At 37.9% G+C, this 17779-nt stretch overlaps 1 protein-coding gene across 1 annotated transcript; it reads left to right on the top strand.

Moving 5' to 3' along the window:
- Positions 1-14732: 14732 nt before the first annotated feature.
- LOC110887013 (probable pectinesterase/pectinesterase inhibitor 12) lies at positions 14733-16651 on the top strand. Its single transcript, XM_022134914.2, is given in 2 exon segments — positions 14733-15712; positions 15827-16651. Coding segments are annotated over 2 exon segments (1596 nt in total). The 5' UTR covers positions 14733-14799; the 3' UTR covers positions 16510-16651.
- The last annotated feature ends 1128 nt before the right edge of the window (positions 16652-17779 follow it).

The raw sequence follows: 17779 nt of genomic DNA, 5'->3' as shown, positions 1-17779 counted from the left end.
GTTGGGTTGATGAAGATAAGGATGGTGGGTCCACTTGATTAAATAAGTAATAAAAAGATATATATTTCTTTTAATGTTTAAGTTATTATATTTAATAGTAAGGGTAGTTTTGTCATTTCAAATCCACTTAACTGAGAAAACTAACATTCATCCACTTCAGGGACTATCTGAGTAACAAAGTGTCAAACCACAGGGAGCACCGGTGTAATATCCAAAAGTTTGGGACTATAAGTGTTATTTTACAAAACTACAGGGACTATCCATGTATTTTACTCATTATATTATATACAACCCTACAAAAAGTAACATAATATACTTTTGGCTAACTTAATAATTTTGTCTCTTCACATCAAACCCCTTAAAAGATCAAATACAAATTATCTTAACATACTAAACATACAAATTGAAGGAAAACTCAAAAAGACAAGGTGACATTTTTGTAATTACCACCAACTATCAAAGTTACTATACAAATGTGAACTCAACCAAAAATACCTAAAAAACATAATTTTTTTTTAACATTTTTTATTAAAAAATCGCTACATTTTGTTAGCAAAAAAAATTTTTTTTTTTTTTGCTGCTACTAAAAGTAGCGATTTTTTAATAAAAATGTTAAAAAAAAATAAAATAATTTGTGTGTTTTTTTTATTTTTTTAGATTTTTTTAGGTTTTTTGGGGGTTTAGTTTTTAGCATTTTAGCTTGGGTGGGGGGTGGGGGGGTGTTAGGTTTTTGGGGGGTGGGGGGTTTAAGTTTTTTTTAGGTGGGGGGGGGGGGGGAGGGGGGTTAGGTTTTTTTTAGGTTTTTTAGGTATATTTGTAGAGTAACTTTCATAGTTATTGATAATTACAAAAATGTCACCTTGTCTTTTTAAGTTTTCCTTCAATTTGTATGTTTAGTATGTTAAGATTATTTGTACAAGAACTTTACCCGTTATATATAATAATAATCAAATTAACCATTTCATTTACGATACTCAAGATTCTTCATCCCTCTTCTTCTTCCCACATCCCAACCGCCCAGATTCACCCTCTCCCTATTCCTCTAGCATTCTTAGTCTGTTCATCCACTATTAAAGTTACATGTACATCGCTTTTACAATGTTCCTTCGATTAAACTATGTTCATTTAAATCTTATATTCCGTGTTCATGGTTTCAATTAGGGTATTATATAATTAGTGAAATTGTTTCACCCTCTCCACTTGAAATTAGAATTAGTGTAACGTTCATATCTTTTGATCCTTATATCAAATGGTTATATTTATGTGTTTCTGTATGTAATTTTTTTGAGGGCAAATTGGTTGTTTGTCTAAATGTGAACCACAAAGTAAAACTCATGAATGATCCCTATATTACTTCATGTATATATGTTTCTCAGAGTATACATATTTCGCTTACATGTATTTATGTTTTTTCAGATTATAGAAGATAATTAGGGATGGGCATTTGGCATCGGGTATCGGTATCGGCACCGTACCGGGTATATTCGGTACCGGTACCAACTTTCCCCCTTTTTTGGTACTGGTACCGGTACGGTACCGGTATTTACGGGTAAAACATCAGTATTTACCAGTAGCGTATTGGTACCGAACCGATGTATTCGGTACCGGTAGTAACTGGAATCCCTTCGCATACAGGACGCAACGTTTGAAAAAAAAAATAACCACAATTTCCCTCACATACATACATACATGACTCACCATTTGAAAACAATTTATACCATTCACCGCATGCTGACACACCATTTGAAATGAATTTATATCATTCTCCGCATGTTGTTTCCCGTTCTATTAACTCGCCACCCCCTCTTCTCTGGCAAGTTGTAACCGCCTGCCCTTCGTCTACTGCAATTCCTAACCGCCGCCTCTTCGTTCGACTCCGATGATTCGTATTGGTTTTGTTTTGTCAAACGTCGCCGTTCTCACCGATTGGCACATCTATTCAATCGAATCTATTCAAACAGATTTCTATTCGGCAACTCAGCGACAACCACTCCGTGTGATAACAAATCTGGTTCAAATGAATTAAAATGTTTGTATTTCATTCAAAGTTAAACAGGTGTAGGGATTGACCAGATGGTTTAGAATTTGTCAAAAAAATGAAATATACAAAAGTATGAATCAATCTGATACAAAGGAATGATGAAGAAGGCAAGAAATTAAAGACAACATTGAAACCCACATTTAGGAGGAGGCTGAAGAGCAATATTACTCCATATATGTTTTTGCTATGATTTATTTTAACTCTACTCCTTTGATTCATTAGAAATAACTTGTGGGTGTAATTCTTGATCATATTAACTATCTACATATTGTTATTGGTTTTTTATTCTCACTTCTATTGTTACTTTGGAAGATGTCAACAAGTGCTCATCTATTCCTACACCACTATGTTATGGTTGTCAATTATTTTAAGGTCTACTTCTGTTCATATCAATTCCTTTTAGTTGTAACTAGTGGTTATCCCGCCCGCGTTACGGGGCGATGGCCGAATAATTCTCAATCGATTAAAAAAACACTACTATAATTTTGCTAGGAAAAAAAACTAAAACGATGATAAGACCGTAATTTTGGACTCAGAGCAAAACTATATTTTTTCAGGACTAATGAGCGAGTGTTAGGCATCTCCTTGACACGGGAAAAAATTAAATTGCAAAAGTGTAAATTTAAACGGGGCAAAATCGTAATTTTGAACCGATGGAAAAATTTAAATATTTAGCTGGGAGTAAAAACGTAAATTTATTTTTATGTGGGGGCAAAAACATATTGTTAAACTGATGGCAAAATCGTAATTTTAAAGCGGGATAAAAGCGTAAATTTATTGGGCCAATAGAGCAGTGCCAGGCAGCTACCTGACACTATTACGTTAGCCGCCCATTTCGGCTAATAATGGGCCAACACTCTTACGTAAATATAAGCTGGAGGCAAAGCATAAATTTAATTTCTAACTTGGGGCAAGATCGTAATTTTAAACAGGGAATAAAATCGTAATTTGGTAGAACCTATAAATAACTATTTTATGCAAAAAAAAAAGGTGGCCGCCACTTTTGGCCAACCACCTATGAAAACTATTGCCGCCGACTTTTACAACTTATGTTTGTATGTATGGTAAATGGGTTAATGTTGTAATTGAAATTGGGAAATAGATATTAAAATGTTAAGTCTGTGATTTCAACTACTAAATGTTCATATCAATTCCTTTTAGTTGTAATGGGTTATTGAAGAATTTTCATGTTTTACCTTCGTTTTAGTGATGATGAAATAGTTTGTTCAATGCAAATATTATTGTGTAGTGCATGAAATGATACACCACCTTTGGGAAAATCTTAGAGGACGTTTGGTTTGTATAAAGGAATCAATACGCGCATAATAACTTAAAATGTTGTTTGGTTTATGCATTGGCATTAGGTATCATTCCTAAAATCAATGCATTAAGGTTTATGGTTAATTATACATAAATAAATCAATTATGTAATACCTCAATTTATTTATATTATTTTATTTATATGTTAATCATTAATCATTAATAATTAATATACATAACTTTCTCAAACCTGAGAAGCTCTCTCGGATAATAACCTAGTGTGTGTGTTTGTGTGTGTATAGTGGAGGGTTCAAATGAGAAGAAATTTCTTGTAAGAATAAAAAAGAAGAAATTTTAACCAATAACAAAGCTTTATTTTACTTCTTTTAATTTTTGTATTTAATATTAGTGTAGGAGTATATTGTTAAACTTGGATAGATCATTAATTGGTAGTCTTCCTTTTTAATAGCTAACTACATTAAATTTGTAACTTATTTTTAAAAAATATATTTTTAAAGAATAAAAAAATGATTTAAAGTGTAGGATAAATTACGAGGTGTGTAGAATAAATTATAAGCTGTGTAGAATAAATTTTATTATGTGTAAGATAAAATTCAAAGTGTGTATGATAAATTTTAATGTGTGTAGACAAAAATTTTAGTCTAAAAGGGTGATAGTTTTTATGAGTAAGAAGGGTGAATAAGAGAAAAACCTGTGGATTATTTTGGGTCAAAGTTTTATATGTAAGTTAGTTTAATGTGGCATTGGATGTAGGGCAGGAAGTGATATGATGTTTAAAGGAAAGCGACCAAAGCAAGTGGGCACATTTGATATTGTATTGACTTTTAACGTGGTTTTGGCTCCCCACCCACGTGATATTCCTGTCCAAACTCAAATTGTGGTTAAGATGGAATTTGTATAATAACTAGATGGAATTCCCAATCACGATACGGTTTGGGGCTTACAAAATAAGACGTAACATAATGAATATCTAATATAGGCTTATAAATATAGGCGGCACGTAACCGGTAAACGTAAAAGAAAATATATGGAAGTGATGTCGTTGAAATAAACTTAATCATTTATGACGTTTTAACTAATGTTGGTAAATATCTTGTAGAATTTTTATTGAGTTCTAAATAACACAAAGACCATATAATTGCAAGATGAAACTTAAAAATACATTTATAATACAAACCATCTTCACTTTAGTTAGATATTTTAATCCACATTTAATAAACTTTGTTGGGAATTTAGAAAGGTCAAGATCCACACAATTTCAAAGTGTAGTTACTTTCATGAAAATTTTATAAAATCATGTGCTCTTCTGTTAGTTTTCTTTTTCAATACTTTGAGAAATGTGTGAGAAACCACCATCTGTTTCTCTCACTATCACCACCCGATGACCACCACCATCAACATCTCCACCACCACACTACATGACCTTCGCCACCACAACCGCCCTCTCAGACGACCGTCATTATTATATTCTAACATCAACACTGCAACTATCTCTCGCCCTCTAAATCTAAACATTTAGACCAAAAGACTTCACTTCAAAAGGAATCAAGGTTATTATCCATACATTAACCAAACACAAATGTTAATAATCAAAATACTTTCATATTAAAGTTCAATTATGAGAGAATAATGGTTAATATCAAAAAAAAAATATATTCAAAATCAAATATGAAAACAAACCTAATCAAGGCAACTATTGTTACGTACAAGAGATTCAGTTAGGGTTTGACATTTGAATGCATAGATATGTTCATAAAATACGGAATCACATCCAATTATTAAATTAACGCAAATTGGAAATAAATAATCCCACATAACTCAATTTGGCCGATAATAACCCCAAGTCAGTTATTGGCCAATAATAATCCGAACTGGTCAATTTTTTTTTTGTAAACTACTCCGCCGTTAGAATAACTTAACGGAGTTAAGTTTTTTTCCGAATTACAAACCGATGTTTTAGGGCTTTTGATCAGAACGAGGATACGAGTCAATTGATGTAAAACTTACCTCGAAATACTGCCTCAACCCACGAAAACGATGCTTCAATTCGGGTGTTTAAACTTCCGGTTAACAAAAATCAAGCCGTTTCAAGCACAATTTCGAGGTAAGTTTTACATCAATCGACTCGTAGCTGCAAGGCGAGTTGCAGGATCCAACCTACCATCCAACAACCTTGCCATGCCACCGTCATGAATATGTTGGGGATTTTATAAAATTCATCATAGCCACAAACAGAAAACCCGTCGGCAAGGCAACAACTACCACCTGTAAAGCCGGAGAAGAGAGACAGAGCTACGGTGGATTTAAAAAACCCAAATTCAGAAAACATGTCAACAACCCCCAAAGATGAGACAACAGCACATGCTTTTAAGGGGTGAAAACAAACTGTTCATAGGACACATGGGAGGGTCTTGGTGTCACACCCCAACCGATGGCGGAATCATCGGGGCATGGCACTGAGCGAAACAGATTGTCCAGAAGTTTCCATAACAATTATTATTACTATTCAATTTCTATAATACGTCCCATACCGTACCTTAAATAGCAAACAAATTATTACAGATAACATCAAGTCAAATATTCTGTTCCGACAACTCAGATTTTAAATATAAAAATTGTTCAAATGCTACTAGAGACTCGATCTGCAAGATCTACAGACAACTAGACAACTATGCTCTAGACGCTTATTCTAAGCTCGCCTTCCTAGCAGATAAGCATCCTAATTGCCTGTCACATACGTTAAAATAAAGTCAATACATATAATGTAAAGGTGAGCATACAAGTTTGATAATAGCATATAGAGTTCGAAATAGTTTACGCATAACCAGCACGTACACAGAGGAAAACGAAGCATGTTAATTATCGACATGGATCTATCGATACCAATGACTGCGGGTTAACTGCCCGAGGCAGTTCGCAATACATGATTACCACCGTAATCCATGCAAGTAATTGTCCTTAACAACCCCCGTGTGAACGGGTGCTGAGTCCAAACTATACTACTATCGTCGTTAAGGCAGGTAGACAGCATTCCACGTGTAAACATAACAACAAACATTCATTTAGTCATGTAATACAAGCGATAACGGTTAGCGTTTAAAGTAATTGAGTAGTGTGTTCGATTGTGGTTTAGAATAAGTAACGTATGTAACACCCAAAAGTGCTAAAGCAAAAAGGGTTCGAGTATACTCACAGTGATTGATGGATTGAAGGGAGCACTTGAGAGTAGGGTTAGCCTGAATAGTTCGATAGCATTAACGATAAGCAAGCGTAAAATGGAAACAAGTGTTGGAGGGTCGGACAGCCTGGTCGATCGGACGGTAGGTCCGATCGGACGGCTTGATCGTTCGATTAACCAGTCCGTTCGGACAGTCTGTCCGGTCGGTCGGTAGGCCGATCGGATGGACTGTTCGAGTGGATTGTTTCTTCATTTGAAAAGGATGTGTTTGTGTATGATGGTTTGACCTTTTGAGGTTTTTGTTGTAGTATTTGAAAACATTGAAGTTTCCTTACCTTTCATGTCGATCGATCGAGACCGTTCGATCGGTCGGCTTAACCGATCGGTTAGGTACTTCAACAACAGGTTCTTATCAAGGTGTCACCTGGTCGGACGGCTCGACCGACCGGGTGGCACTCCAATGCGTTGAACAAGTTGAAAATCGATTAAGTGTTGAAGCATAGTATCTCATGATCCGAAGAGTAATTCAAATCAGACCGTAGTCCGATCGAACAGCATTTCGTTCAATACTAGGCTTCATGAAATTGTCAATGTGTGGGACCATGTGCTAGCCGATCGGCTGGCCTGGGTGATCGGCTGGCTTGTCCGATCGGCGGGGCTGTCCGTTCGGACAGTCAGCCCGATAGGTCAGCTTCCTGACCCGGTCGGCCTGTTCGTCTAAGGCTTGGCTGTTTTGATTGTTTGACGTTATATCGAGGTACTTTGACAACGAGTTAGACCATAGTACCCTCGTTCTTACTTGTTTCTCCTGCTCGGACAGGAATCACCAAAATCCGACCGGTGAACTGTTCGGAACAGAGTTTAACGTTTAACCCGAAGTCGGTTAACCTCATGGATAGAATCCGAATCTTGAACCGCACAACTACTAGAATAATTAGTAAGTCGACTCAAGCTCCATTTCTACCGGTTTGAAGGCATTGAGTGTAAAAGAGTTGAAAGAAAGTTGGAAAAACCATCTTTCAATCCTTTTCACCGAGAAATGTTCAGATCTATGAAAGATCTTTGCTTGTTTATGTGGAAATCGGCTAGTTCCAAGTGATTCTTGGTGGATTGAAGCCAAAACATGAAGTTCTTCAAGAACACCATGATGACATCATCCTAGAACACTTGAATCTTGATGATTTCACGGTTAGAAATCAAGATTTGAAAGATAGAAAGGTGTAGGAGTGTGTATGGATCAAGAAAGTACAGGATTTAGGATGAAATCTTACCGGAATTGGAAGGAACCTGAGAAAAGAAGGGGGAGCACGAGCTGGTCGGTCAGAGCTTTCCAAAAGTAGTAAAGATGACAATGACAGGGGTATTTATAGGATGCCAAAAGTGGAAAGGGTCGGCCGATCGGTTAGGCATCCCGATCGGACAGCTTGTCCGATCGGACAGCAGTCCGATCGGCTGGGCCGTTCGATCGGCTGAGAGCCTGATCGTTCAGCTGCCTGATTCGAGCGTTCGGTGCGACGATTTTTGATATTTCGATTTCGGTTGCGATTGATGAGAATACGATGGAGTTTCCTATTCAAATAACTTTTAATCCCAACCACTATATCTAACATACAATCATCTATGTCTCGTGCTGTCTTTTCGCCACCCATTATCATAATTCGATTTCGATTGAGTTTTGAGTTTCGATTCGAGTTTCAATTGATTATTACACATAACATAAAGTAAACATGCACAAGTAACACATAAGGCACACACACACGTATACTAACACCAGAATTCGCGTAATTCGAGTCTCGAGTTCGATGATGATTAGTTTAGCTCTATTATTGATTAATTGATTTTATCGCATTTTTACTTCCTATTATTCACAGTCGTAACGCGGTTCGCGTTGATAAATAAACTTCGATTAATTTGATTAATTCGATTTTAGCATATACTCCACATAATACAACTAACGTAATCGCGAACATAAAATAGACTAACTATGGTCAAAGGAGTCAATCTTGACTTTGACTTTGACTTTGACATTCGGTAACACGGGGTGTTACACTTGGAAAGTTACAAACAAATGACGATAATTGCAACAAAGAGATGCACATAAAACAACTAAAGCCAACCTTACGACACCCTTAAGCAACAAATTGTTGCTAATCATCTCACATTCAATATGCGGGCTTTAAAAGCCCCGAAAAAAACAACCGTCAATGTCAACGAAACGACAATCATCCAGCGATGGGGTTAAAAAAACCCAAAACACAGAGATGCGGTGGAGAGAGAAACGACTATGGTGGGCAACAACCCTAAGACCATCCGTAGTGGGCTATATTTGGGCGTTTTCTCCCCCAAATCACGCCCAATCACGCCCGGCACCCGCCCCCTTGGGCGTTATTCAGCGTTTTTTGGCAAAAAAATCACTTGGCGTGATTTAAATCACGCTCTCAAGGATTGTGTTTGGCCAATAGCATTAACTCTTCCCTTTTTTAATCCAATAGGTGTTTTTTGTTGGTTTTTTTTATTTTTATTTAATTTTTTACACCCTTTAACATAATGCCCACATCCCCACTACACCCATTTTATAAAAACGCCCAATAATGCCCCTTGCTGACTGTACTGACACGTGACGGGAAACACCCTAGGGTAAGGGCATTATTCACCCAAACCACTACACATTGTCTAATATGAGAGAGCATCACATGCTTTTAAGGGGTGGAAAAAAACAACTCATAGGACACGTGGGGACACGTGGGAGGTTCTGGCAACTTTACAAACAAATGAACACAAAGTACGACGCACATAAAACAACTAAAGCCAAAGTTACAACACACTTTGCACAATGTTGTTGCTAAATGTTGCTAAATAATAGTATATAATATATAATGACCACAAAGTACAACAAAGACATCTACATAAAACAACTAAAGTCAAAGTTACAACACACTTTGCACAATCTTGTTGCTAAATTATAGTATATAATATATAATTATAGTATATAATATATAATATGGAATGGAGAGTTAATTACACTTTGATTATATACTCCCTCCGTCCCATTTTAAATGTCCAAATTTCCACTTTTGGTTGTCCCAATTTAATTGTCATTTCCAAAAATGTAAATATAATTTTCAGTTTTGCTCTTACCATTACAAACTTCCATTTTTTGTTGTCCCAATTTAATTGTCATTTCTAAGGACATTATTGTCATTTTACAACTCAAAAAATAAAATACTCATATATTTCTTAAATTGTGTGAATGTGGGTCCCATGGCATCTAAAATGGGACGGAGGGAGTATGTGATTTAAATTGTGATGTTGTATCTTTGATTATAACATACTAGTAAGTTATTTTCAGGGTTTCCAATGAAACTTGTGATCTACTTATAATGCTATAAAAGAAATATTAAAACCCATTTTGTGATCCAGCTACCCTAATTTGACCTCGTCTCCTTAATTACTGTCTGTCAGTCAAAGAGTGGAATCTCACCTATTAATATTATGAAGACAACCCAAGAAAGAAAATGTAAAGGTGATAAGCATCTTAAACACCTGTCACATACGTTAAAATAATGTCAATACATAAAATGTAAAGGTGAGCATACAAGTTTGATAATAGCATAATAGAGTTCGAAATAGTTTACGCATAACCAGCACGTACACAGAGGAAAACGAAGCATGTTAATTATCGACATGGATCTATCGATACCAATGACTGCGGGTTGACTACCCGAGGCAGTTCGCAATACATGATTACCACCGTAATCCATGCAAGTAATTTTCCTTAACAACCCCCGTGTGAACGGGTGCTGAGTCCAAACTATAGTACTATCGCCGTTAAGGCAGGTAGACAGCATTCCACGTGTAAACATAACAACAAGCATTCATTTAGTCACGTAATACATGCGGTAACGGTTAACGTTTAAAGTAATTGAGTAGTGTGTCGCTAGTGATTTTAGAATAAGTAACGTATGTAACACCCAAAAGTGCTAAAGCAAAAAGGGTTCGAGTATACTCACAGTGATTGACGGATTGAAAGGAGCACTTGAGAGTAGGGTTACCCTGAATAGTTCGATAGTATAACGATAAGCAACGCGTAAAGTGGAAAACAAGTGTTGGAGGGTCGGACAGCTGGTCGATCGGACGGTTGTCCGATCGGACGGCTGACCGTTCGGTTTGCAGTCCGTTCGGACAGCTGTCCGGTCGGTCGGTAGGCCGATCGGATGGCTGTTCGAGTGGATTGTTCCTTCCTTTGAGAAGGATGTGTTTGTGTATGATGGTTTGACTTTTGAAGTTTTCGTTGTTGCATTTGAAATCATTGAAGTATCTTTACCTTTCAGGTCGGTCGATCGAACGGTCGTTCGATCGGTCGGCTACCGATCGGTTAGGTACTTCAGCTGACAGGTTCTTAGCAGGGTGTTACCTGATCGGACGACTGTTCGATCGGGTGGCACTCCAAGCGCGTTGAACATGTTGAAAATCGATTAAGTGTTGAAGCATAGTATCTCATGATCCGAAGAGTAATCCAATCGGACAGTAGTCCGATCGAACAGCAGTTCGTTCAATACTAAACTTCTATGAATTGTTCAAGTGTGGGACAATGTGCTAGCCGATCGGCTGGCCTGGTCGATCGGCTGACTGTCCGATCGGTCAGCATCATGACCTGGTCGGCCTGTTCGTCTAACACTTGGCTGTTCTGGTTTGTTTGTCGTTATATCGAGGTGTTTTGACAACGAGTTGAACCATAGGACCCTCGTTCTTACTTGTTCCTCTTGATCGGACAGGAATCACCCAAACCGGCCGGTGAACTGTTCGGAACGGAGTTTAACATTTAACCCGAAATCGGTGAACCTCGTAGATAGAACCGGGATCTTGAGTCATGCAACCACCGGAATGATTTGCAAGTCAGCACAAGCTCCGTTTCTATCGGTTTTGAAGGCATTGGGTGTAAAAGAGTTGAAAGAAAGTTGGAAAACCATCTTTCAATCCTTTTCACCGTGTAAATGTTTAGATCTATGAAAGATCCTTGGTTGTTTATGTGGAAATCGGCTAGATCCAAGTGATTCTTGGTGGATTGAAGCCAAACATGAAGTTCTTCAAGAACACCATGATGACATCACCCTAGAACACTTGAATCTTGATGATTTCACGGTTAAAAGTTAAGATTTGAAAGACAGAAAGGTGTAGGAGTGCGTGTAGATCAAGAAAGTACAAGATTTAGGATGAAATCTTACCGTAATCGAGAGAAATCTGAGAAAAGGATGGGAGCACGAGCTGGTCGGTCAGAGGTTTCCAAAAGTAGAAAGTTTGAGAGTGTCAAGGGGTATTTATAGGATGCCATAAGAGGAAAGTGTTGGCCGATCGGCCATGCAGCTCGATCGGACAGCCTGTCCGATCGGACAGCAGTCCAATCGGCTGGCTATTCGATCGACTGGTAGCCTGATCGTTCAGCTGCACGATTCGAGTGTTCGGTGCGACGATTTCTGATATTTCGATTTCGATTGAGGACGATGCGAGTACGATAGAGTTTTTTATTCAAATTACTTTTAATCCCAACCACTATATCTAACATACAATCATCTATATCTCGCGCTATCTCTTCTCCACCAATTATCTTGATTCGATTTCGATTGAGTTCGATTGAGTTTCGATTCCGAGTCGAGTTTTGATTGATTACCACACATATCATAAAGTAGACACGCACAAGTAACACATAAGGCACACACACGTATATTAACTCCAAAATTCGCGTAATTCGAGTCTCGAGTTCGATGATGATTAGATTAGTTCGATTACTGATTAATTTACTTTATCGCATTGTTACTTCCTATTATTCACAGTCGTAAAGCGGTTCGCATTGATAAATAAACATCGACTAACTCGATTGTAATTAATTACTCCACATAATTCAACTAACGTAAACATAAACATAAAATAAACTAACTACGATCAAAGGGGTCAATCTTGACTTTGACTTTGACTTACGGTAACACGGGGTGTTACATTTCGGGTCTTAACGGGTTCGGGTAAATCTTGTGGTGAATTGGCCAATAAACCATAGAAACAATAATCAAGAATTATTTCGGTTTAAATATTCTACTAATCTTAGTCACCGAAAAGTGCTATGTTATTAATAGGTCTTGGTTGGTAAATTCCTACGATTAGGTCTTAAAAACCCGATTTTAGTTTCCTTACCAATTTCTTGTCTATTGAACCAAATTGAGTCCTTAGTTTCCTTAGACTTCCCGCTGAGAAGTAGTTAGTCACTTAGGGCACTTTTCTAGGAAATTAGATAACCTTAAGGGAGTCTAGATAACCGGTATTCATAACAATCCTTTAGAGTTCCATAGGTGTCTTCCCGAGAAGGGTTGGGGGTCCTCTTCGGTATCTCTTAGGATTTAGAATTTAAAGATCCCGGCTCCATAACATATTAGAAACTGGTAGGAGTCCATTCGATAACAAGTGGGATTCTAACCTAGGTAGTCCTTCATCATTACTTAGTAAACCTTCGTTTCGAGTCGTGTTCTAGTTTGTCTAGTTTCTTAGTATTTTATTTAATTGCATTTTTTTAGGAACTTTTAGAACCCCCCCCCCCCCAAAAAAAAAAAACATAAAACAATTAGTGTCGTGTCAGTTCTAGTCTAGATAGAGTCTTTAGCGTAGTTTAATCGAGTCTCGTGGGTTCGATATCCGGACTTACTTAGCTTTACTAGAGTCGATCGGTACACTTGTCGGTGAGTAGTTTAGTCGAGTCTTAGAGAGTCTAGAGTATTACCTTGAGTCTAGATTTAGGTTAATTTTAGTTATTTTAATTAAACTAGTTTGAACACATCACCGGTCCTCTCGTACATTACGATTTTACCCCTAGTTTAAAATTACGAATTTGTCCCCTGTTCAAAGTTACAATTTTATCCCAGCCCAAAATTACAATTGTGTCCACAGTTAAAAATTACAGTATTGCCATTGTTTTAGTTTTTTTTTTAAAAGGTGTGTGGGGAATAGTGCCAGACTGTTGCATGGCACTCCCCCCATTGGCCCGGGTATGTTACGATTTTACCCCTGTTCAAAATTACGAATTTGCCCCTATTCAAAATTATGATTTTGCCCCTGATTCAAAATTATAGTATTGCCATCGCTTTAGCTTTTATCAAATTACGATTTTACCCCGGTAAAAAATTACAATTTTGCCCTCTGTTTAAAATTACAGTATTGCTATCGTTTTAGTTTTTTTAGCAAAACTATAGAAGTGTTTTGTTATAATTGACTGATTGATTCGATTTATTTTTTTATTTGTGTCAAGGAGTGGTCTAACACTCGTTCATTAGTCCTAACAAACTATATTTTTGCCCGAGCTTAAATTTACGGTTTTGCCATCGTTTTAGTTTTGTTTTTCTAGCAAAACTATAGTAATGTTTTTTTAATTGGTCGAGAAATATTCGGCCTAGCATCAACTAGTTAACATACATTATACTCGCAGCAGGAGGTCAACACCGGTTCTTGAACTCTATGTCCTTGTCACCTCTCATTGATGCATAAGAAGAAACCAACTATAATTACCGATTCAATAGGAAATCTCCTAGAGAACCGTGATACTCAAAAACAAACATGCAACGTTCACTTTGACTACTTAAACTAACCATGACTTGCTAAAAACACTAAAAACATGTGCCTAATATCAAGACTTTTGTTGACCCGTATCTAACTCCTGAACCGTAACCGACTTGATCCGTATCCGACCCGAATCCATCAAGATTATCCAACACTCAGCAGTTGGATTCAAGAAAGAATACCCATATATGTAAACGTTAGCAACAACCAAGCAATACCTCTTCTTGCCCAGGCTCATCATGCTAATGTGTCCAAACTGTTCCATATAAATGCACGGGTTAGTAATATATAGAGTTCTCCTCCCTAGACTTAAATAGGACTAGGAGTACACTTATCCTCATGAGAGTTTGCTTGCACCTTGTGTGTGTATTCAATGCAGTTGTCCTAAAAATAAACATGTCTTGTATATATTATTATTTATGAAAAAAGCTATATAGAAACAACCAAATGAAGTTATATGCTGTCGGTGAGTGTTCTTGATCCCGTGAAGAAAGATAAAGTGGAATATGACCATCGCTTCTCTACATGGATGAAGGCAAGACATGTGACCTTTTGTCTTGTGCAATATAATAATATGTGCAATGACGGCCCTTGGTTCAATGATTTTGTTTTTTTGTATTCCTATGGATGTTTAAATTCAGATTTTGTGTAATATATACAAGAAGATCCATTTATAGTCAGTCAGTCACTAATAATAATAATGTCTTTATCATTTCAGTTCCAGTTCCACCTGCTCATACTCCTACTCTGGACATGTACAAATCAGGCTACTCCCAATTCCACCACATCTCTTACAAGGTCGGTCTGCAAGTCTACGCCATATCCGGATGTTTGCTTAGATATCAGCAGCAATACTGCTGATAACATCCTCCTCCAATCTCTCAAGGTTGCCATATCGGAAGCAGTAAAAGTATTGAGTTTGTTGGGTGGCAATGATATTAATATCATTGAGAAGCACAAGGGAAGCATCCAAGACTGCCATGAACTCCACCAGATAACTCTTGCCTCCTTGAACAAGTCCCTGGCTCGACTCACCACTCCAAGAACGTTAAACTTGGCAGATGTCAGCGCTTTCCTGGCTGCAGCTGTCACCAACAAGAATACTTGTCTAGAAGGCCTACAGTCTGCATCTGGACCGCTAAAGCCACTTCTAGTCGCCACCATAATCGCTGCTTACAAGCATGTCAGCAACTGTCTTTCTCTTCTCTCCGCCGCATCATCTGGTTCAACAGAAAAGCTCCACAAGGCTCTTCCAAAGTGGCCATCCAGAAAAGATGGCAAGATTTTCCACAATCAAGGTGATGGTGATGGTGATGGTGATGGAGATGGTGATGATGATGATGATTATGACGGCTACAGCACAAACATACTAACTGTGGCCACCGATGGGAGTGGTAACTTCACCACCATCACCGATGCCATTAGTTTTGCTCCAAACAATAGCGTTGACAGGGTCATCATCTACATTAAACAGGGGCTGTATGAAGAAAATGTGGAGATCCCTATTTACAAAACCAACATCGTTCTTCTTGGAGAAGGAAGCGATACTACTATAATAGCCGGTAACAGAAGCGTGATGGATGGTTGGACTACTTTCAGATCTGCTACTGTTGGTAACAAACAAAATCATCCATCATATCCTCCTTGTAAACATATACTAATAATTAGTTTTTCAAATAAAGTATGAACGTACAGATAGATAGCTAATGGATAATGGTGATGAACAGCTGTGTCAGGTGAAGGATTCTTGGCACGTGACATCGGGTTTCACAACTTAGCAGGACCAGAGAAGCACCAGGCGGTAGCCCTTCGTATCAACGCAGACTTAGCAGCAGTCTACAGATGTACTATAAGCAGTTATCAAGATACGTTGTACGTCCACTCCTTCAGGCAATTTTACAGAGAATGTGACATTTATGGGACCATTGATTACATATTTGGTAACGCAGCCGCAGTGTTTTAGGGTTGCAACATCATATCGAGAATGCCCATGCCTGGCCAGTTCACCGTCATCTCCGCCCAGTCCAGGGACTCTCCTGACCAACAAACAGGGATTTCATTTCAGAATTGTTCTATTCTGGCTACAGAGGACCTCCGTAACGTCCAAAGCTATCTAGGGAGACCATGGAGGCCATACTCCCGCACCGTCTTCATCGAGTCCTACATCGCTGACTTTATTGACCCCATGGGATGGATCCATTGGTCCGGAGATGAAGATTTGGAGTTGGACACCGTGTATTATGGCGAGTATGCCAACGTTGGCCCTGGTTCCAAGATGGACGGTCGAGTCACATGGCCTGGTCATCACGTCATGGACTATTATGAAGCTTCTAATTTCTCAGTGTCAGAATTCATCACCGGTCAAGAGTGGCTAGACTCCACTTCCTTTCCTTACGATGATCAGGTTTAGATGTAAAGAACCAAACCAAACCAAATGTCACTCCGATACAAGATACCAAAAGCTTTAACTTGTGCACTTCTATGTTATATCTTTATCTACAACAAACAACAACAAAATTAATCAAGCAATAATAAGAATAAGTGAACCATCACCTCAGCCCCCCAGATGCAACATTTTTTAGAAAGATAACGAATTTCTAAAAGATCTCATCTTTGACCAATGTGTTATTCAAACCACTAATCAATACTGTACATTTATTTCCTTGAATAAATAACAAAATCACAATGTATGTTTGTCGCCAACAGCCATGTGCAAAAACACATAGCTGCTAACAGACAAGTCTAGGGTAAAGGTCTTCCAGAGCAGCATACAGCCTTCGGTCTGTCCACGCTCCTAACAAGTATATCACCAGTTGTCAAATATGGATATCCATAAAACTGAAAAATTGTGTCCATCCTTCTTGCAACAATGTCCCCTTCCAGCAAATGCACCTAAACAAAACATGAGAAATCTTGCTTTTCAACTATCCTTTTAGACATAACAAAACATTACTAGCAGCTTCTTAAATTAGCTATGACAAATACCTTTGCTACAACTGTAAGTGTAGCACATGCCAGAATCTTTATCACTCGCTTCCAAAACTCTCCCAACAGGCCCTACCGCAGCACTGCAACCAGCTCCAAGAGACTACAGAACATTTTCACAGCTTAAAAGTCATGAAGCACGACTATAAGGTCCATAAGCTCGCCTCCAACCTGCAAAAACAAAAACAACATCAAGTATGTAGTTTCACTTCAGAATGAATCTGAATACCAAATTCAAGAGAACCAAATGCTACCTTAGTTATACCTGAGGACCCCATCCTTGACCGGCTGAAATTACAGCAAAAGGTACGGAGCAAGAACCATCTTCCCTTCGAGCCACTACCAACCCCGTACCAAGCTCGTATACTTGGCTACTTGTACAGCGTTGCTAATGGTATTGATCTTGCAACGGATCAAGTGTAGCATATATATACAGAGGCTAGGAGTTGGCTACAAAGTCCAAATTTCCTAAAAAGTGTAAAGAGTCATAAAACACCAAAATGTAAACCATAACACACCCACAACCCACAAATAACAAAACGAAGATTACAAAACATTATATATGTGGGTCATGTTTTGTGTTTTGGATGATAAGGCTCTGATTATGGAATGACAAACATTATTAGTTTTATGTTGATTAGCATGTTATGTTTTATATTCATAGCTCTACGATTGTGTGTTTGAAGTTTATATGG

The sequence above is a fragment of the Helianthus annuus genome, chromosome 10 (assembly GCF_002127325.2).
Source record: "Helianthus annuus cultivar XRQ/B chromosome 10, HanXRQr2.0-SUNRISE, whole genome shotgun sequence".
In the NCBI taxonomy this organism is placed as follows: Eukaryota; Viridiplantae; Streptophyta; class Magnoliopsida; order Asterales; family Asteraceae; genus Helianthus; species Helianthus annuus.
This window is presented reverse-complemented; position numbering and strand designations above follow the sequence as displayed.